General features: G+C 34.0%; 4 protein-coding genes across 4 annotated transcripts; 1 reads left to right on the top strand and 3 right to left on the bottom strand.

The window, feature by feature from the left end:
- Positions 1-370: 370 nt before the first annotated feature.
- LOC146955761 (uncharacterized) lies at positions 371-1,471 on the bottom strand. Its single transcript, XM_085748962.1, has 2 exons — positions 927-1,471; positions 371-842 (listed from the first exon to the last, which is right to left on the bottom strand). Exons 1-2 carry the CDS (start codon positions 1,469-1,471, stop codon positions 371-373), a joined length of 1,017 nt encoding a protein of 338 aa, XP_085605088.1.
- A 441-nt stretch (positions 1,472-1,912) lies between these two features.
- On the bottom strand, positions 1,913-2,875 carry LOC146955760 (glutathione S-transferase T2-like). The gene has a single exon (XM_085713794.1). It carries the CDS (start codon positions 2,873-2,875, stop codon positions 2,003-2,005), a length of 873 nt encoding a protein of 290 aa, XP_085569920.1. The 3' UTR covers positions 1,913-2,002.
- Positions 2,876-5,516: 2,641 nt separating this feature from the next.
- Positions 5,517-5,933, bottom strand: LOC146955759 (uncharacterized). Its single transcript, XM_085748961.1, has one exon. It carries the CDS (start codon positions 5,931-5,933, stop codon positions 5,517-5,519), a length of 417 nt encoding a protein of 138 aa, XP_085605087.1.
- An 8,053-nt stretch (positions 5,934-13,986) lies between these two features.
- Positions 13,987-17,674, top strand: LOC146955758 (IQ domain-containing protein IQM3-like). Its single transcript, XM_085723604.1, has 9 exons — positions 13,987-14,437; positions 14,569-14,677; positions 15,199-15,264; positions 15,369-15,457; positions 15,861-15,948; positions 16,109-16,255; positions 16,344-16,436; positions 16,586-16,687; positions 17,040-17,674. The coding sequence occupies exons 1-9, from the start codon at positions 14,160-14,162 to the stop codon at positions 17,544-17,546; spliced, it is 1,479 nt and encodes a 492-aa protein (XP_085579730.1). The 5' UTR covers positions 13,987-14,159; the 3' UTR covers positions 17,547-17,674.
- The last annotated feature ends 1,637 nt before the right edge of the window (positions 17,675-19,311 follow it).

The raw sequence follows: 19,311 nt of genomic DNA, 5'->3' as shown, positions 1-19,311 counted from the left end.
AATATACACTTAACGATTATAATTAAACAAAATTTATTTAAATATTTAATTATTTTCTTAATTTGAAATGCAATACAAGAAATTAAGCACGCGGCACACAAATAACTTAAAATGCTAAACAATAAACTAAGCACACAACACACAAATAACGTAATTAGTACGATACAAATTATCTTCAATTCCTAAACATTCCAAACTTTGCCAATATGTGCTTTACTAGATCTGCTTGCAATTGATGATGAACATTTGAATCACGCAACTCGGATCTAGCACGTACATGATTTGCAAAAGCGGGTAACACCTCGGTCGAGTATGGTGGTGGTTGCGGTGTACTAGATCCACTTTCCTCAGATTGCTCAAAATCGGTCCATCATTGAGAATATGTATCCCGTTCATCCTCAACAATCATATTATGTAATATGATGCATGTCCTCATGATGATACCTAAATCGCCTATGTCCCACAAGCGAGCTGGTTCACGGATGATTTTAAATCGAGCTTGAAGAACTCCAAATGCACGTTCGATGTCCTTCCGATATGCCTCTTGATATTTTGCAAATAACTTATCGGGTTCACTTTGAGGAAGTCTAATGGATTTGACGAAAGTTGGATAAGAAGGGTAGATACCGTCAGCTAGATAGTATGTCATATTATAGGGACGTTGATTCACGAAGAAACTCACACTTGGAGCCTTTCCATGTTCCACATTATCAAACACTGGCGACCAATCTAGAACGTTTATATCGTTCAACGTTCCCGGACATCCAAAAAAGGCATGCCAGATCCATAGATCATGAGATGCAACTGCTTCAAGAATGACTGTGGTGGTTCCCTTATCCCCCCTAGTAAATTGACCTTCCCATGCTTTAGGACAATTTTTCCACTCCCAGTGCATGCAGTCAATACTCCCGATCATCCCTGGGAACCCCCGCATTTCACTAACATGTAGTATTCTTTGCAGATCATCTTCGGTTGGTACTCTCAGGTACTCTTGCTCGTACAATCGTATGATTCCTTGACAGAATCTACGTAAGCACTCCAATGCTGTAGAACCTCCAATTTTGATATATTCATCGATCGCATCTGCTGCCACACCATATGCTAACATTCGCATTGTTGTGGTACATTTTGCTAAGGGAGATATACCTTCTTTATAGGCTGCATCAAATCGTTGGGTGAAGTAGTCATCACTACTTGAAAGGTCCTCAACGATTCGAAGGAAAACATGTTTTTGCATCCTGTACCGACGACGAAACATTGCATCGTCATATGTAGGCTCATTGGCAAAGTAGTCCTCAATTAGTCTTTCGTTTGCCGCTGCATGATCTCTATTGATATATTTTCTTCTACGAGATGCATTCTTTTCCTTTTCCTCTGCATTTTTTCGACGCTGAATAAATTGGTTGACCATAAAAGTGTCTTCATTATGACGGTTTTGTGTGTAGGCTTCCATATCATCAAAAGGATCCATTGATAGTTTTTTTGAAAGATTAGAAGTGGAATGAGATTTGTGATATAGGAAGTAGATATGAATGAGATTTGTGATATTGGAAGTAGATTGAGATTTGTGATATAGGAAGTAGATATGAATGAGATTTGTGATATTGGAAGTAGGTATGAGTCTCTATATATAAGCATATTGTGTGGATGACATTCTCACGAATAGTAGGTGAAATAGTTAGTGAGATTTGTGTGGTGGATATATTAAAGCAAACAGTGTGGATAATTATTAAAGCAAACATTGAGATAGTATGGGAAATAAAGTCACGGATAATTATTACAGTAGGGACTAGACAACACTGACAATTTTTAAAGCAAACAGTGTGGACTAGACAACACTGATAATTATTAAAGAAAACATTGAGGACTACACAACACTGATAATTATTAAAGCATACATTGGGGACTAGACTAGACAACACTAATAATTATTAAAGCACACACTCGGGACTAGACAACAATGACAATTTTGACCGAATACAAACAAATTTTTCCAACAAATTCAAAACAGCTGTCGCTTCAACATTTCCAACAAATTTTTCTTTTCGTCATCGAGATGCTCTTCGTCTCTTAACTTTAGATACATTTCCATTCTCTTTAGTTGGTTTTTCTCCTTCTTCACCAAGGTTAACTCTTTCATTTGTTCAATCTCAGTCTCCCTGATTTGTTTGAATTGAACCCACTCTTTTGCCACCTCCTCCACGCCACCGTCCTTGCTTTTCTTTTTAGCCTTTTTTTTAGCTGCCTCCCTACCCATTGGACGAGCAGTAGATCCTACAGAGTTTGAGCCAGATGCATCACCGTCGTGAGATCTCTTAGATCCACTACTTCCTGAGCCAATATTTCCTCCTACTTGACTCAGATAACGTGGTTGATCACGGAGAGCTTGCCATTCTTCCATCAAAATAAATTTATTAGTCCCTCCACATGCATATAATTCCTGCGCTTTTCTCAAAACATCATTTTCCGACCAACCGCTTCCTTGCAAACGCTTAGCGCTTTCATAAGCACCAATCCATTTATTTATTTTGCTGCTCATATAATTAAAACGGTTTCGGCATGCAATATGATCGCGTGGTTCATCAAATGAGCAATACTCATTACAAGAATCAGCAACAAGATTCCAAAATGTTGAACCTCTCTGATTTTTGCCAACAATACTGTCTGTTCCATATTTAATCCACGCACTGATTAACACCAAATTTTGTTGCGTGGTCCATCCTGGTTGCTGGCTTTTCTTGCTCTTAGGAGTTAAATCTTCTGGATCAGGAGTGACTTGATTAGCAGCTGCCATGCCACCAGGAGTTATTTGTGTTGAAAATCCTGGAAATTCAGGTGCACCAACACTCTGAACATTTTCAGTCCCCATTGACATATAACCAAACGAGGGTCTTTGAGGGGGGTGTTTGAGATGAATATCCCATCATAGATCCATATGGAGTATAGTTTTGAGCAGAGGATGACGGGTTCATATATTGAGTATAGTTTTGAGCAGAGGATGTCGGGTTGAAACTTGATGGAAAACCATAGTTAGGCATGTTTTGAGGAGGATGGTTGAAAAATTGATGATTTTGATTTTGAAAATTGTTGGGATTTTGGTAGCCATGTGGGTAACTAGAAGAATTCTGGTTGTTGAAATTGTTATTATTGTTCTCCATTTCACTACAAAAATAGATAACAACTTCACTAATTTTGCTAATTGAAAGATAATAATAAGACTAATATAGTGAAAAACTTGGTTTTTTTTTCTGTGTCCAAATCAAATAAACCAAGTCTCTATTTATAGAGAAAAAAAAATCATGAATTTTGGTATTTTTTTTTTATTTTTTTAAATTAATTTTGGACGAAATAATTGAGGTGAAAGTATTAAAATGATAAGAATCCGGACAGCCAATAAAAAACTGCCACGTGTCCATTGTTATCCGTTGGAGATTCTCTCTCTTCTCCCTCCCTGCTGTCACGCGCCTATGTATGCGCGTGTAGCACACGCTCCGGATTGAAGCAATTAAAGCTGGACGCGTGTCCGTCGCTGGCAGGAGAAAAGTTGTTTATTCTGCTAAACAATTTTTCGGTTTCAACCAAACTTAAACAACCATTGGACTGATTTTTTTGGTTTATTTTGGCTTTCAACAATAATTAAACAACCATTGCATATGGTCTTAGTTTACTGTACTTATTTAGCTGGGAATCTTATTCTTATCCAATAGTACATATTAAATTCTAACCAACAATATCAAAGTACAATTTTGCTTCCAAACTGAATTATTGAGGGCATCAAATCAAATACGTACTATTCTACTTTATTGCCATATTCATCCAAAACTCGGACAACGACATATATCAAAAGAAACAAAAGTAAAAGAACCTTGAAAGTGATACACATCTTTTTCTTAATTTCTTTCTTTTTCGATGACTTTGGTTAAATATGTGTTTGGGTACTAAATTTGATTTTAAATATATTGATTTTATAAAATCGATTATGATAAATAAATAAATAAAATTTAAACTAATCTATGTTTAAATACATTTATGTAAAATGGTTTTCAATGAGAAACAAATTAACAATTATATCGAAGATCATTCAAATATATTAAAATCAATTATACACATTTAGAATCAATTGTGTCTCCTTCTAAAATGGAATCAAACATAGACTAAAAGGACTTATTAATTCCTCTAATCAGGTCATATTTAACTATTATTTTCCTTGAGTTAGTTGATTAAAAACTATATGTCAGGGTCTACAACTCTCTGGACCGTAACCCACTCTCTTGTTTTTTTATGAGAGAAAAAATGGTACTAGCCGTCATGAATGGAAGAGGAAAACACTACGAATTGCGTACTCTCAAGTTCAAGAGTCAAGGATTCACTAGTAGACAATAGATTCTGGGTATATGGGACCATAGAAAATTTCAATATTTGAAATTAAATTAATTTCACGTGTTGTTTACTTATTTTGTGGAAGAAGGTGCAAGGTAATGAGGAATGATGAATGCAACAATAAACTTGGTAAAAAAATTAATGAAGCACAAATTTGACTATAACTCTCTCCACGGAATGCACATGCAACATTATTATAGATAAAGGTACCCAATCAAATAAATGATGGGTTGTTTTCTTTTTTGTCCATTTTTGCTTGGCATAGCCCCCACACCTGTATAATGGATTCAGTATGCCTTGTACTCTCTAATAATCAAACATTTTTGCTTTATAAAAAGAAAAAAAGACAATTAAATTACAATCATGTCTCAAACTTAAGGTTTAGACCGATTAACAATTTCACTTAGTATAGATGAAACTTATGAAATTAACAAAAGTTATTTTAATAGAACATAAAATTTATGAAATTTCATGTAAAACAAAAAAAAAATTGTACTCTACTATAGCTTTTTAAAAGAGAGTGAAATTTAAAAGAAATTGGTCCGACGAGGATTATAGGTTGTTAGACAGCTACTTATTAGGTCGACGGTGTGGGTTGATGCCCAGTCCAAAACAATAGATTTTTTTTACTATCATTGCAAAGCTAAAAACACTCTCTTTTAACACTCGTTCTTTCTAATCTATGAGTCTATTCCGAAGAAAAGTCGAGGAAAAAGGAAATCCTTCGTCAGCATTTATATAAATAATGTGGGCAACAAAAAAGGGTACAAGGGTGTTTATTAAAGCAAGGACACATTGTTGTGTAGTATAAAAACAGTTGGGGACACATTGCATAGTCAATAATAGCATTAAGAAAAGAATAGGGTGATGAAATATAAATTGTGATATGCTTCTATTGGCCCGCGTGTATTTGCGTAGCTAAGCATTAGTTATTGCACTGGTGAGTTGTCTTTGGATTGCAGTAAACAGTCCAAAGTGAGGCAAAACGTGTGCAATTCTTCATCCGTTTTTTATAAGAATAGTTTACAAAAATTGTGGGTAAAAAAAAATGTTTGAAGTAAAAAATTTATCGTAAATATATGTTACTATTAACAAATTACCATTTATCTATTTTTTTTGACGTAAACAAGATTTCATTAAGCAACCAAATCGGCTGCAATAGAAGAAGCAATACAAGGAGGACATTCCTCAATCCAAACGGTATCTGAGGAACTTAAAGCAAATTTAGCTAAAAAGTGAGCCGCCGTATTAGCACTACGTTTAACATGACTCAATGAAAAAGAATTAAAACGGGAACTAAGACGATTACAATCAGCAAGAACCATACCAAAGTAAGATTGATTATTTGAGAGGTTGTGAAAACCACGAACCACATTTAGGGAGTCGCCTTCAAACATCACCTGGAAAAATCCCATATCTAGGGCAAACTGAATTGCTAACCTTACACCCAATGCCTCGCCAATATCAGGATCCGGAAGTGCTTCAACAGACCATGTAGCTGCTGCTGCAACATTTCCATCTGAATCTCTAACAACAACACCAATACCCCACATATTGTTAATCGGACCAGCAGCGTCAACATTAACATTATAACAATGTGGAGGAGGGGGTTTCCAAGAAATGGGAGAATTGGAGGGCTCCAGGTTATCATATGTTACATGTGTGTTCAACATTAAATTATAGTCATCTACTACATTCCAAGCCTTACAAACAATATCCTCCGCAAAAATTTGTTTCCCATCAAAACAAGACTTATTACGAGCAAACCAAATACCATAACATAAAGAAAGAACATATGAGATGACTTCTAATATTGAATGAGAAATATATTTAACTTCACCTTTTTATATTTTAAGGTATATTGATATTATTGATGAGGGTGTATTTGAAAAAAGAAGGCAATAAATGCATTTAGAAATTTGTAGATAGTCTTATATTTAAGGACAAAATATTTATGTAAAGTAGTATTATAAAAAGGGATGGAAGGGTAGTTAAAAATGGTGTTATAAACATTTTCTTTTTCTGACATTCATTATTTTATATGATGAAATTATCGTGTCCTTTGAGAATTGACCTACATAAATTGGTGGAATTCACATAGATTTTATTCAATAAAAGAGTTAATGTTTGATCGAGTGTTAAAAAATAATATTTTTAGCGTTTCTCTTCGATAAAACAATATGCACTAGTGTTTCACCAATAAATATTGGTTTAATTCCCTTGAAAAAACATATTAGTTTAATTGATAAAGAGTTGATTTATACGCTTCAAAAGTGAGTTTAACTTTTATTATTAATGTGAATACATCATTGATGAGTGATTTGTAAGTATCTCTATTAATGTTTTAGGTCTTGCTAACCAATGTCCTAAGAGCATTGGTTAATGAATTCATTAGTAGAAACTTTGTATTGAAAATACAAGTTCTTAATTTTGTCGTAGCAATAACTGCATCACCTTTTGTCTTAGCACCTTCACATAAACTTGTACTCCCTCCGGTCATTATAAGAAACAATTAATTTTTTTGGTTCATTGTGCAAGTGATGTATCTAGTCTATATTTACAATAAGATACATTAATTATTCTATAAACCTAAAAAGTCAACTTTTTCTTATAATAAGAACCTGAGGGATTACTTTTTACAACACAAAACACAGGATTATGTTTAATGTGAGAGTGCTCATAAAGGTGTCACAAACGAATTAATAGTACCTTCTTTAGGACTAAAAGAGCTTCATAGTCGAGCCATACGTTTGCTTTATGCACCATGCATGCATGCTACCAGGTCAACGGTCAACTTTAACAGAAAAAAATAAATAAAGGTAGGAGTATCGATTTTAGTTTTTCCTTTTTTTTTTTTATTTGTTTTGAGGGAAGGTGTCGATTTTAGTTAAAATCACTTTTCATTGAATTAAACGAATTAAACAAACACACAATAACGGTTTGTCAAAAAAAAAAAAAAACAACACACAATAACGGTGTATTACTGTATTTTTTTTTTTTGGTAGAAATTATATTACTGTATTATGTATGATACACTAGTTTTACAATTTTCAATTGTTATTTTCAGTTATATTAACATATTTTTTATTGGAATCTAGATCGGTATGAAAATTATTTGAATATTTAGTAAAAAAAGTACGTTTTAATTTAATTTAATCTTTTATGTTTGGATAAAATAGTTTCTAAACATTTTGTGCATTATAAAAATAAATGAAGTAGGAAATCAAGTATGTATAATTCAACTACGGTGGGCGGAAGTTAAAGTTTTCTCGACCATATCTTGAGTATTGGTCTTATATAAGTGCTTCGTGTGATCTTCGATCTTTCTATTCCAATTTTTCTCATTGTCTTCTTCTATTCTGACTTTCTAAGTTATTGCCTATAGCCAGCAGAGAGGTAGAAATTTGATTTTGGGGGACCAAGGAATGGAGTGGGTATATATAAGTTTGTTTTTTCGTGTGTTCAATGTTTATTTTTTATGGGATGGGATGGGATGGGAAATGCCAACAAGGCTCATACTATTGACTCATATTGACTCATGTTATATGTCTCGTTTTGTAATGGAAAATACTAGTACACCACAAGAGAACAATAAAAATAGCTATTTTATCTCTTTCATCTATATTATTGTTCTTGTTTCGAGGAGTTTCATTGCACATTATCAATACGAAACTCTACCATATATTGGTTTGAGAAGTTTCATCTCTATTATATATCTAAACCTAAATAATTAATAAATAATATTATCATGTTTCTTATCATATTTCCATTAAATAAGGAGTTGCGTTATTTGAACATCCATATATGTGACAACTTTTGTGACAACCAAAATTTTACAACGGAAATGAGGCAGTGACACAAAAACCAAAGCAATAGAGAAAGAAAGTAAAAAGATAATATGAGTATGAGAGATAAAGTTGTCACAAAAGTTGTAAAAAATAGTTGTTCAAATATCATTTCTCTTAAACAAATCATATGATAAATGTCTATCATATCATTATTCTACCCTATTCTTTTTCAACTCGTTATCATATTGTATTTGTTTTATCCTACTAAGTACACACCAAATGGACCTTTAACAACTTTATTAATTTCTCTAATTTAATCAAAGGAGTTGTTACTTGTTAGGGATGGAGTAGTCCAAACTTAAACTTAAGTATACTAAAAAAAAAATTATTGAAGGAATTCAATATGTGCTACCAACTTTAACGTCGAGTAGTTGAAATAATCAAATCAAAATTAGACAAACAAAGTTGAAGTAGTAAAAAAAAAGTAGCCAATGCCATTCAATTGAATGAACGAGTGGGAAGACAAAGCCACGAAGGAGGCGCGTAGTGGTAGATATACAGTAATGAAATCAATATTTTTTAGCGGTTATATATATTTTTATATCTTAATTTTTTTTTTGTCATTGATACTAGTATAATAAGAATATTTTAATAAATAAACTATTTTTATCATTAAAATCCACAATTAATCATTATCTTAACAAATTTTAAAAATCTCAAATGAAAATATAAATGTGACTTACGAAGGTGAACGTAAACTCAAATTTTCCACAAACTCAGCTCACGTAAACATTCACAAAATAATTTACGCAAGCATTCATAAACTCTATTTATATAAAATAAGTGTTTTTCTTTCAAAAAATAAAATAAGTGTTTAAACATACATGATTTTTTTTTTTTTTTACAATCAAAAACTCATATTATTTCACTTCTCAAAAGAGTCTCAATACAAGATGGAATTAAATCAAACTGTTGGTGACGAGCATGTAATCTTGACGTCCGTGCTAAAGTATGAGCGACATAATTAGCTTGTCTCCTAGCAAAACTTATCTTAAAGTTTGGATGTTGTTGTAAGAGAGCTTGACAATCGGATATAATACTACCAAACTCTGCTTGGTTGGTATTCCTATCAACTATATGCTATCGACCACTAGCTTACATTCGATAGGCCTAATCTACCAAACCAAGAAATAGCATCACGTAATCCTATTGCTTCCGCTTCTTGAGGAGGGGGTTGCCTTCATGCCAACATGTTGCTGCCTTTAAGAAATGGCCCCTAGAGTTTCGAATACACATACCAATACCAAAACACCTCTGTGCCTCAAACATCGCCGCATCTACATTGTGGTTGTTGGTGCTGGACTGATGCTGCTGGTCTGGACCGCACTTCCTCCCATTGGAAAAGAGATTCACGTGCAAGCTGGACAGCTATATTGATAGTCTTTGAATCACCGTCCCACACTTTGTCATTACGACAACGCCATAAACACCATAGCATCATAGCGATGTCATTAATTTTGTCACTTGTTAACATGCGCAACAAAGAAAAAAAACAATCCGCAAAACTAGTAGCATTATTCACAGTGTCTCGAATTAATTCCCACAGTCCAGCCGTTTGCCAAACGGATTTTGCCTCTTCGCACCCAATAAAGACATGTCAATCATTCTCATAATTTGTTTGTCAAAAAGGGCAGCTGTCTGTACACGGCACACCCTTATCTTGAAGACGCATACATGTTGGATGCACTCCTCGCAATGCTCTCCATAAGAAAACTTTTATTTTTTGTGGTATCTTCAATTTCCACATCGTTGTCCACTATCCCGGTATTCTATATTCTTCGTTGTCAACAAGTGTTTCCATCGCATACATGTATGCTGATTTTACCGTGTAACTTCCTTTGTTGTTAAACTCCAAATAAGCTTGTCTTCTTTGTCGCGGTTCATCACCGACAACTTCGAAATTGTCTCCTTATCCTGCGCATTAAAAATGCCTTCAATCAGCCCCCAATTCCAGCTAGAACCATTTAAATCCATCAGATCTGCAACCTTCATGTGTTTCCTCCCTTGCACTCGTGCACTTGAAACATACGAGTTCCCTTCCTCTCTCAGCCAAGGCATACTCCAAACCGAAATGTTGTTACCATTTCCAATTCGCCACCTTTGACCTCCTCTAACTAATACCTGTGAAGCATGGATACTACGCCAAATATAACTTGGGTTGTGGCCGAGACGGGACCTCAAAAAATCTGATTTTGGAAAATATTTAGCTTTGTAAATACAAACAATAATATTATCTTGATTGGTTAAGAGATTCCAACCTTGCTTCCCTAGCATAGCTAAATCGAAGCCAAAAAAATGTCGAAAACCCATACCTCTGTATTCCTTCCTCATTGTTAATTTATCCCAACTAAGCCAATTAATCCCTCTTCCCCTTCTTCTATTTGATCCCCACCAAAATGAGTTGATCATCCTCTGAATCGCCCCCCCCCCCCCCCCCCCCAAAGTTGTTGGTGCTCATGCAGTAAGTTGGGATTGCTTGTGCTACCGACTTAATAAGAACTTCTCGTGTAACACCCCGTTTTCCCGGCTTAAAAATTTCATAAAAATTATCAGAGTTTATCAACATAACGGAGCATCACATACATCAATACATCATTTAACAACAAATATAATACTAGGAAATACTATTTATTTAAGCAACCTGTCTTTATAAAATTCAATAATCAAATGCAGCGGAAATTTAGTTCGCAACGTCACATAAAATCTTTGGCATAAAAGGCCACAACTTAACATCTCAGATAGTCTTCATAAAAATGTTCAACATTTATTAAATAAAATACGTAACAAGGAAAACAAGCATCAGACAATCCCCATCCCGTTACGTATCAGAGCATCCTAGACGACACGATGTGAGGAGTCTACTCACGAACACAGCTAGTCTTTATTACCTGCACATTACCCACGGTCGAGGCAACATATACGCAGAAGGGGTGAGATTTCATAATCAATACATTAAGCATATAATCTAATAAAATGCATTTAACAACTTAAACATTAATAACATATCAACAATTAACAATTAGCATATTTTTCATTTCATAACAAATACAATCATCAAATACCATTACTAATTTTCATCGCAAATCATAATCAACTTAACACTCAATTTGACGACACAACTCATCTTTGACCATGCAACTCTATCAACTCAACAACAACTTGACAACACAACTCATCTTTGACCATGCAACTCTATCAACTCAACAACAACTTGACAACTTGAACAACATGAAACTTCTTGATATGCAAATGCATGTGGTACCATTCAACAACAAAATGAGCATAATAAGCTCTTCAACGTGTGAGCACAAAGGCTGCCGGGCCTAAAACCCCCAACTTTAATGAGCACAAAGGCTGCCGGGCCTAAAGCCCCCAACTTTAATGAGTATGCAATGAACTCAACTTCCAACAACTTAGACAACGACGTGTACAACTCATACGACTCATAATCACGGACGACTTCTTAAATTCCAACAACATAGACCGACTCATGCAACCTCAAGACACTAACAGTCAACAACAGAAAACAGCAGCAACATACAACAATTAACAACGCTTGAATGTGTTAACATTCACATAAAGAATTAATTACATCAATATAAATATCATAAAACATCATTTTAGCATTCATGCAGCAACACTTCTAGTTTCAGTCACCATAACAGACTTCTGGAGCTTATGAAAGCATCCTAAACAGTGCTCTAACTTACTTCTAAGGTCATCTCAAGACTACACGTGTGAAAGGATCGCATCGGGACAATTTTGGGCAACTAACAGCCTAACTCGCAGTGGCGAGTAACTTCACTCGCAATGGCGAGCAAAGTGTGCATTCTGGGTTCCTACGTATTTACTCGCAGTGGCGAGTTATTCTGCTCGCAGTTGCGGGCTCACAGGTCACTCGCAGTTGCGAGTTGCATTGCTCGCAGTTGCGAGTTCTGGGTTCTGGCTCGCAGTTGCGAGTGTTCTTGCTCGCAGGTGCGAGCGATGAATGTCAGTACGGCCAGAAACCTAAAAATTCCAACTTTTCACTTAATCTCCTAATTCTAACCTCAATTCAACATCTAATTATCATCTTATGGTATATCTGAGTTCTGTACACTAATTTAGCATCAATCTAACATCTGTTCATGGTTCAATCATCAAAATTGTTCGTAAACCTAATTCTCAATTCTCACCAAAACTTAACCTGATCATGCTAAATTCATCCTATAGAATCATACTCTTAATAATATTGAAAATTAGTCTCACCCTTACCTGGTTATGATGAAATCGCAGCTCTCCCTCTAGTTCTCCTCTTTTCTGACTTTTCTCCCTTTTCTCCAAAAGCGTTTCACGTAAAAACGTTTCTAACTTATGTTTGCCCTATTTATCTTTTCGTATTACTCTTCTCACCTCTAAACTTACTCTTTACACATCACAGCCCAATTCTAATATTTTTATTTTATTTCTCATATCTTATTTTATTTAATAATAAAATAAGTCACACCAACATAACAACTTCACAACATCAATATACTTCACGTCATTCTAGAAAATCACATAATTTATCTATAAATCATGCAAACATATTTAAATTCTTAAATCATATATATATAAATAAATATATAAATCCTCATTAAATTAAGTAAATAATTAAGACGGGCGTTACATCTCGTCCTACTTTTGAAAGGTGTTTGCTAGATCACTGGTGTATCTTCCTCGATACCCTATCCCTCAAACAACCAAACACAGCTCTTTTGTTACGACCAATTATTGACGGCATTCCCAAGTACTTTCCACTCCCTATTGTTGTTGTCACCTGAAAAACATTTATTATTGCCTCTTTATCCTCTTCTGATGTATTCTTACTAAACAATATTTCTGACTTCTGAAAATTTATCGCTTGCCCCGACACGGCTTCATAAAACATACATGAATTTTAATAACATAGACACACATGAATTTAGTCCAAACGAAGGAAAAAAAAAGTAAAAGCAAAAATTCTTGCCTAAAACCTAGAAAACCCCTGTATGAATGTTTGAAAGATGTTGTGATTTAATCTCTAGATTTCATTGAACTTCATCACATATTCATAGATGCTTGTCGGCGAGAGGAGGTGAAAATTAAGAATGAGAGATGAAAAGAAAGAGTTTTTGAAAAATTTAATATTAATAAGAGTAATCTCAACATTATTATTAAAATTTAATTAAGTTTTGATATAATATTAATTTCTTTCCTCTCTCTACTAGGTTAGTGGTTAGACTCACACATCGTAAGTGTGAAGATGTGGAAAATACGTGGTTTAAATTTCGATCCTTACATTTTAATATTTAGTTACCAACTGAGTTGCATTTACGAGACAAAAATATTTATTTAACTATTTAAAACTAAATAAATATAGTCTAGTAAAGAAAAGTATTTTAGTCCCCGTGAGCATAGCTCAGTTGGCATGAACATGCATTGTTATATGCAGATGCTGGGGTAACATTCATTGTTATATGCTGGGGCCGGAGTTCGAACCTCAGACACCTCACTTATTGAAAAGGTAAATTCTAGTCGAAAAAATATTTTAAATATTTTATTTTATGATTAATAAAGTTAACAATTAATCATTATCTTTCTTCAACAAAAAAAAAAAAACAATTAATCAATATCTGTAAAAATATAGAAAACTGAAATAGAAAAATGAATGAATAAAAATAGTAAAAAGAAGTGGACAAGAGAGGACAGTTGGTGTTTTTTCTCTATATAACTCTACCTTAGCTGACTACAGCCTCCTGTGTGCCTCCCCTCCTCACATTCCAACTTTTCTTCATTTTCTTTCCTCCTAATAATAACTCCTCTCTTCAAAACACATTTCAATCTCAATTTCACAATCTCTCTCTTGAAAACACAAAAACACAGTTTCATTACTACTCTTCAAAACAAAAACTACTACAAGGTTTTGTTTTAATGGAGGTTGAAACTCACTCTTCAAACCCTTCTTCTTCATTCTCATACGACATTCACCCTTCGGATTTCCGGAGCTCCGAATACCCTGACCCGACATTTCATCTCTCCCTTCACGATGATCCGCCATTAACTCCTCAGCCCTTCCAGTTTTCCGGACCTCACGCGCTTGAAAGCGCGTCTTCTCATTCCAACGCCGCCGTTCATGTTCAGAAGGTCTACCGTGGTTACCGTACACGGCGGAGGTTGGCTGATTCCGCCGTCGTCGCGGAAGAGCTTTGGTACGCCTTGCATGCAATCCTCTCTCTCTTCTCATGTTTTTTATTATATTTTATTATTTCTGCAATTTATTTAATTTTTTTTATATATTATATTTTGATTTCTGAGAAAAAAAAATTGAATTGTTGTTCAGGTGGCAAGCGATAGATTTTGTTCGATTGAATCATAGCACAATTTCGTTCTTTAATTTGCCTGAAACTGCTGCGTCTCGTTGGACACGGGTCAAACTCAATGCTTCCAAGGTCCTCTTTGACTTTTTCTCTCTCTAATTCACATTTTTTTCATTTTTTTTTTTGCTTTTTCTATTTTTTAATCATTATTTTTATTTTTTGTGACATGCATGTATATATTGTGCTTTTGTTTTTCATGATTATGATTATGATTAAGAAATGTATAAACATGGTGTGACACATGTGATAGATATTTGAGTTAATTTGGATTCCTCGCATTCATGCAGTCAACCACATCAGTGGTCATTGGATCAAGATCGGACAATGAATATTTCAAACACCGTTATAATTGAAATAAAAATAAAAAATTTGATTGAAATTTGCACCGTTCATTCTTGATTCTACGACCATTGATGTGATTGTACTGTTAAGAATCCAAATTCATATTTTGATCTATTAATCATGTGGTCAAGTGTTCGATCCGATGAAAATATATGTTTGCACATAGATACCTTGATTTACCTAAAACAATTAGGGAAGGTAGGGTTTTTTGGGTTGGATTATTTCTAAAGTCAACCATTTTTTTGTGGCAGGTCGGTAAAGGTTTGTCCTTAGACGCCAAAGCACAGAAATTGGCTTTTCAGCATTGGATTGAAGCTGTGAGTATGATTGTTTTATTTTTTATAATTTTTTGTATGACCAATTATTATTAATTGTTTATTATAGTTTTTTGTATTTTAATTGGCCTTGAATTGAAATGTAGATTGATCCACGCCATCGCTATGGGCACAACTTGCACTATTATTATGAAGAATGGTGCAAAACTGATTCTGGTCAGCCTTTCTTTTACTGGTGAGATTTTTTTCTTTTCCCTAAGGATTGAATTGGATATGATTTGAGTAATAAGACAGTTTTTCTATTGCTAATTTACTGTTGATGTTATATTTTTATTGGTGAGATAAATTTTTTCCAAAAGGTTGAATTGGCTATATAATTTCAATGTGGAAATAGTGAAACATGATTTCTTTAACTGTAGCATCTAATTCTCATTAGTTATTCAGTGTTTTTCATACTTTCAATGGATATGCTTGTGCATTCAGTGTTTTCCATTTGAACTATTTTTGACATTGGTGCTTATACTCATCGACTCATAAAGGTTCACCTGAATATTACATACTTCTTTTGGAAAAAAGTATATCAGATTCAGAGGACACTGTTGAATTTTGTAACTGAATTTTTCTCTCTTAATTTACAGGTTGGATTTGGGAAATGGCAAAACTCTTGATCTTGATCGCTGTCCCCGACCAAAGCTCCGAAAACAATGCATAAAGTATCTTGGACCGGTATGTGCATGCATCTGTTCATTGGACTTAGTATTTTCTTTGTTTTGTTAATTGTAGTTGACATTGACTATAATATTGACTTATTGTTAATTTTTTCAAAAGTTATTGCTTCTTCCTGCTTTTCTAACCAGTTCGTCATTTCTTAATAATTCGTAAATAGCAAGAAAGAGAGCACTATGAATACATTGTCTGCGAGGGAAAAATTATACACAAGCAATCTGGTGATTTATTTCATACGAAAAATGACTCTGATGATGCCAAGTGGATATTTGTAATGAGCACCTCTAAGAAACTTTACGCTGGCAAGGTAACAATTTAAGCTATGTCACTGTTTCAACTTTTCAATTTTCTATTCAATTCAATCCTAATATAGATACATTGTTGTAACCCTACAGAAAAAGAAGGGATTATTTCATCATTCTTCTTTTTTGGCTGGTGGAGCTACCTTAGCTGCCGGACGGCTTGAAGCTGAGGATGGAATTCTGGAGGTATAATTAACTAACTTCATAGGGTTTCATGATTCAATGTGTTGGTTTGTATTTTTTCATATGGGTGTATATGTGACTATACTCGTATTAAATTTCAATTTATGTGTGATGACAAAAGTGTTTGATTTTTAGTAACTTTTACTTTTCAGTCCATCTCTGCATATAGTGGACACTATCGGCCAACAGACGACACACTCGATACCTTCTTATCATATCTAAAAAAAAATGGTGTCAATCTTGATGAAGTAAAGGTAATTGATTATCTTCAGAACATATTTATGACTTAACTATAGTATTACCGATACCGTAGTTTTTAATAGGTTCTTAGAATTTTTTTAGGCCAGTGGATGTTTCTTCAAGAAGATATTAAACAATGATTTCATATTGGGCAAACTTAATTATGATATCTAATTTGGAAATGTGGTGTACTATATTCGTATACATTTTGATCTCGATGAGGTTGGTCTACTAGAAGCATGCAGACCAGCGTGCTAGGTCCTACCTTTGTTGCTATGTCGGTTTTCGCCTTCTATATTTGTGGATTTTATCCGAAAAATCTGATACATTTTTATTGAATATCGAATAACTTATCTTTTATTTTAGGTACGCAAACCAAATGATGACACTGATATGTACGAGGATGGGAAGTTCGGCGAGGGAACCTTAACATCTGAAAGTTCTATGACTTCTAACGTATCTGAGGAAACCGAGAATACTCCATCCGTAGACAAGAAAGACGTAGACAAGAAAGACGCTCCTCAACTCAGTTTGGAGGTTAGTAGTTATAAAAGGACTCTATCAGGTGGTCTTCAGAGTCCAAGAACTGCCGAGGTGCCCAAGACTTCTATATTGCAAAGAATCAATTCCAAGAAGGGTTCAAAGTCCTACCAATTGGGACATAGACTTTCGCGTAAATGGTCAACTGGAGCTGGTCCGAGAATCGGGTGTGTTGCTGATTACCCTGTGGAGCTTAGACTACAGGCCTTGGAAATGCTTCACCTTTCGCCAAAGCTTCCACCCTCTCCTATGTCATACATGTCAGGTGCTCTTATTTCGCCCGCCGTTTCTCCAACTCCCAATACCGTGCACATTTACAATAATGAGAGTTAATTGAATTACTGCTGATATTAGTATTATGTTTTCATCTCAGTGTAGTGATGCTTTAAGTTTTCTTTTTCAAATGTATGTCTTGGTGTTGTGCAATAAAATGAAATCAAGAAAAATCTTTTTATCATCCACCTCATGCATGTTTCCACTTAAAGTATAGATTATTGAAGATGTGTTTAATGTGACCCTTGTGGTAGTATAGATTGGTTTAAAATTGAGATCTAGCCATTATTTTGTGGCCAAGGCCATGTCATGCCACAACAACTGTCTTCCACAACAATCCTCCACGTTTTTCATGTACTATCAATTAGTTGCTGTACCATTCATTTATTGCTGTTTGAATTTAACAGAGAAAAAGATGATTTTAGAAGCATAAAATTGGCAAGTCTACGGATTCAATTTTGAGGTATAAAATTGGCAAGTCTACGGATTCAGTTGAGATAGATACACACTGCGTAAAAATAAAATAAAATTAGATACACAAATTTGATTTTAGTGTATGTTTGTGGTTCCACTAGAGGGACCCAAATTGATTTAACATGTTTAGTTGTTTTCAAGTAGAATTGATTTTATTTTTAAAATTGATTCTACTTAAAGTTAGCTAGAACTTAGCTTTTGATTTTAGAATTGATTTTACATAAGTATAAATCACTTTACATTCAAATTGCTTTTAGTCAAAATCAATAATTATTGTCTACTCGGAATCATCAAAACTAAACATACACTTAGTGATAGGTGGAACTGCCATTAAACGACTTATTAGTAGATTAATAAACCATTTCGGATTGCATATACATCACACATCCTGGATCAAGTAAAGACTCTAGGGTTCCATCAAATTACTGCTACATCTATCATTAGGAATTGAGAAATATAAATTTGATTTTGACATGTTCAATTGGTAAGTCTCTTATTTAGTTCGCCATAATTATAAATAAATATATGGAATCAATTTTCAATCAAAATTAATATTACTATAAAATTAACTCATCTAAAATTAATTTTCTTCTCTAAGCAACGAACACACTCATAACTGCTTGCTTTTACGTCTCTAAAATTTCTGAAGGCACAGAAAAAATTATACTAGTAAATTCATAATTCCATAGGAGCATGCTTAAATCATCAATTAAAGTTGCGGAGATCATCATAAAACACTACACACATCTCTTGTGTCAGCTTACATGACATGTGTGATTTAATTAAGAATTTATCTTAGGAATATCACATGAGTACATGACCAGTATTCCAGTAATTGAATCATTTGAAGTTGACGTGAAATTTGAATATTCAACTGAGTGTGGACTTCCAGCAAGTAGCCAGACAGAAAATGACACTATTTATAGGATAATATTAAGGGTTTGTGACTGTATCTTATGTTTATTAGACAGAAATTTTCCAAAACTGACAATAAATTATGTTTACTATCACACCTAATGTCAAGAACTACTTATGAAAACTTAAATGAATTAACTATATAATAAATTAACAAAATAAATTAGAAGAATTTAACTAACTAACTAAATACACTATGCATGACTTAGAAAATATAGTTTCAAAACTAGACATTAATTTCATTAAACAACAAAATAAAGTTCCATGTTAAAGCTTCCCTAAAAAAGTGGCCACACACGTTGAGTCAAAAAAGAAATTGGCCACATATCAATGACTATGAGATGGGGTTGTGTTTCTCGTAGTCTCATGGCTTCTATTGTGACACCAGCATCAATATCAATATATGAACTGAAGACTCTACTTTAAAAGTCACGCA

Source organism: Medicago sativa, chromosome 1 (genome assembly GCF_051527215.1).
Source record: "Medicago sativa cultivar Bolivia chromosome 1, Bolivia_mono, whole genome shotgun sequence".
Taxonomy (NCBI): Eukaryota; Viridiplantae; Streptophyta; class Magnoliopsida; order Fabales; family Fabaceae; genus Medicago; species Medicago sativa.
The sequence above is the reverse complement of the archived record's forward strand: the minus strand, read 5'-3'. Positions and strand labels throughout refer to the sequence as shown.

Coding starts and splice junctions, on each gene's coding strand:
- LOC146955760 (XM_085713794.1), bottom strand. CDS start 2,875: ATGTCAATGGGGACTGAAAATGTTCAGAGTGTTGGTGCACCTGAATTT.
- LOC146955761 (XM_085748962.1), bottom strand. CDS start 1,471: ATGGATCCTTTTGATGATATGGAAGCCTACACACAAAACCGTCATAAT. Junction 843..926: donor CATGTTAGTGAAATGCGGGG/GTTCCCAGGGAT, acceptor TCAATTTACTAG/GGGGGATAAGGGAACCACCA.
- LOC146955758 (XM_085723604.1), top strand. CDS start 14,160: ATGGAGGTTGAAACTCACTCTTCAAACCCTTCTTCTTCATTCTCATAC. Junction 14,678..15,198: donor TCAAACTCAATGCTTCCAAG/GTCCTCTTTGAC, acceptor TTTTTGTGGCAG/GTCGGTAAAGGTTTGTCCTT. Junction 15,458..15,860: donor GGTCAGCCTTTCTTTTACTG/GTGAGATTTTTT, acceptor CTTAATTTACAG/GTTGGATTTGGGAAATGGCA.
- LOC146955759 (XM_085748961.1), bottom strand. CDS start 5,933: ATGTGGGGTATTGGTGTTGTTGTTAGAGATTCAGATGGAAATGTTGCA.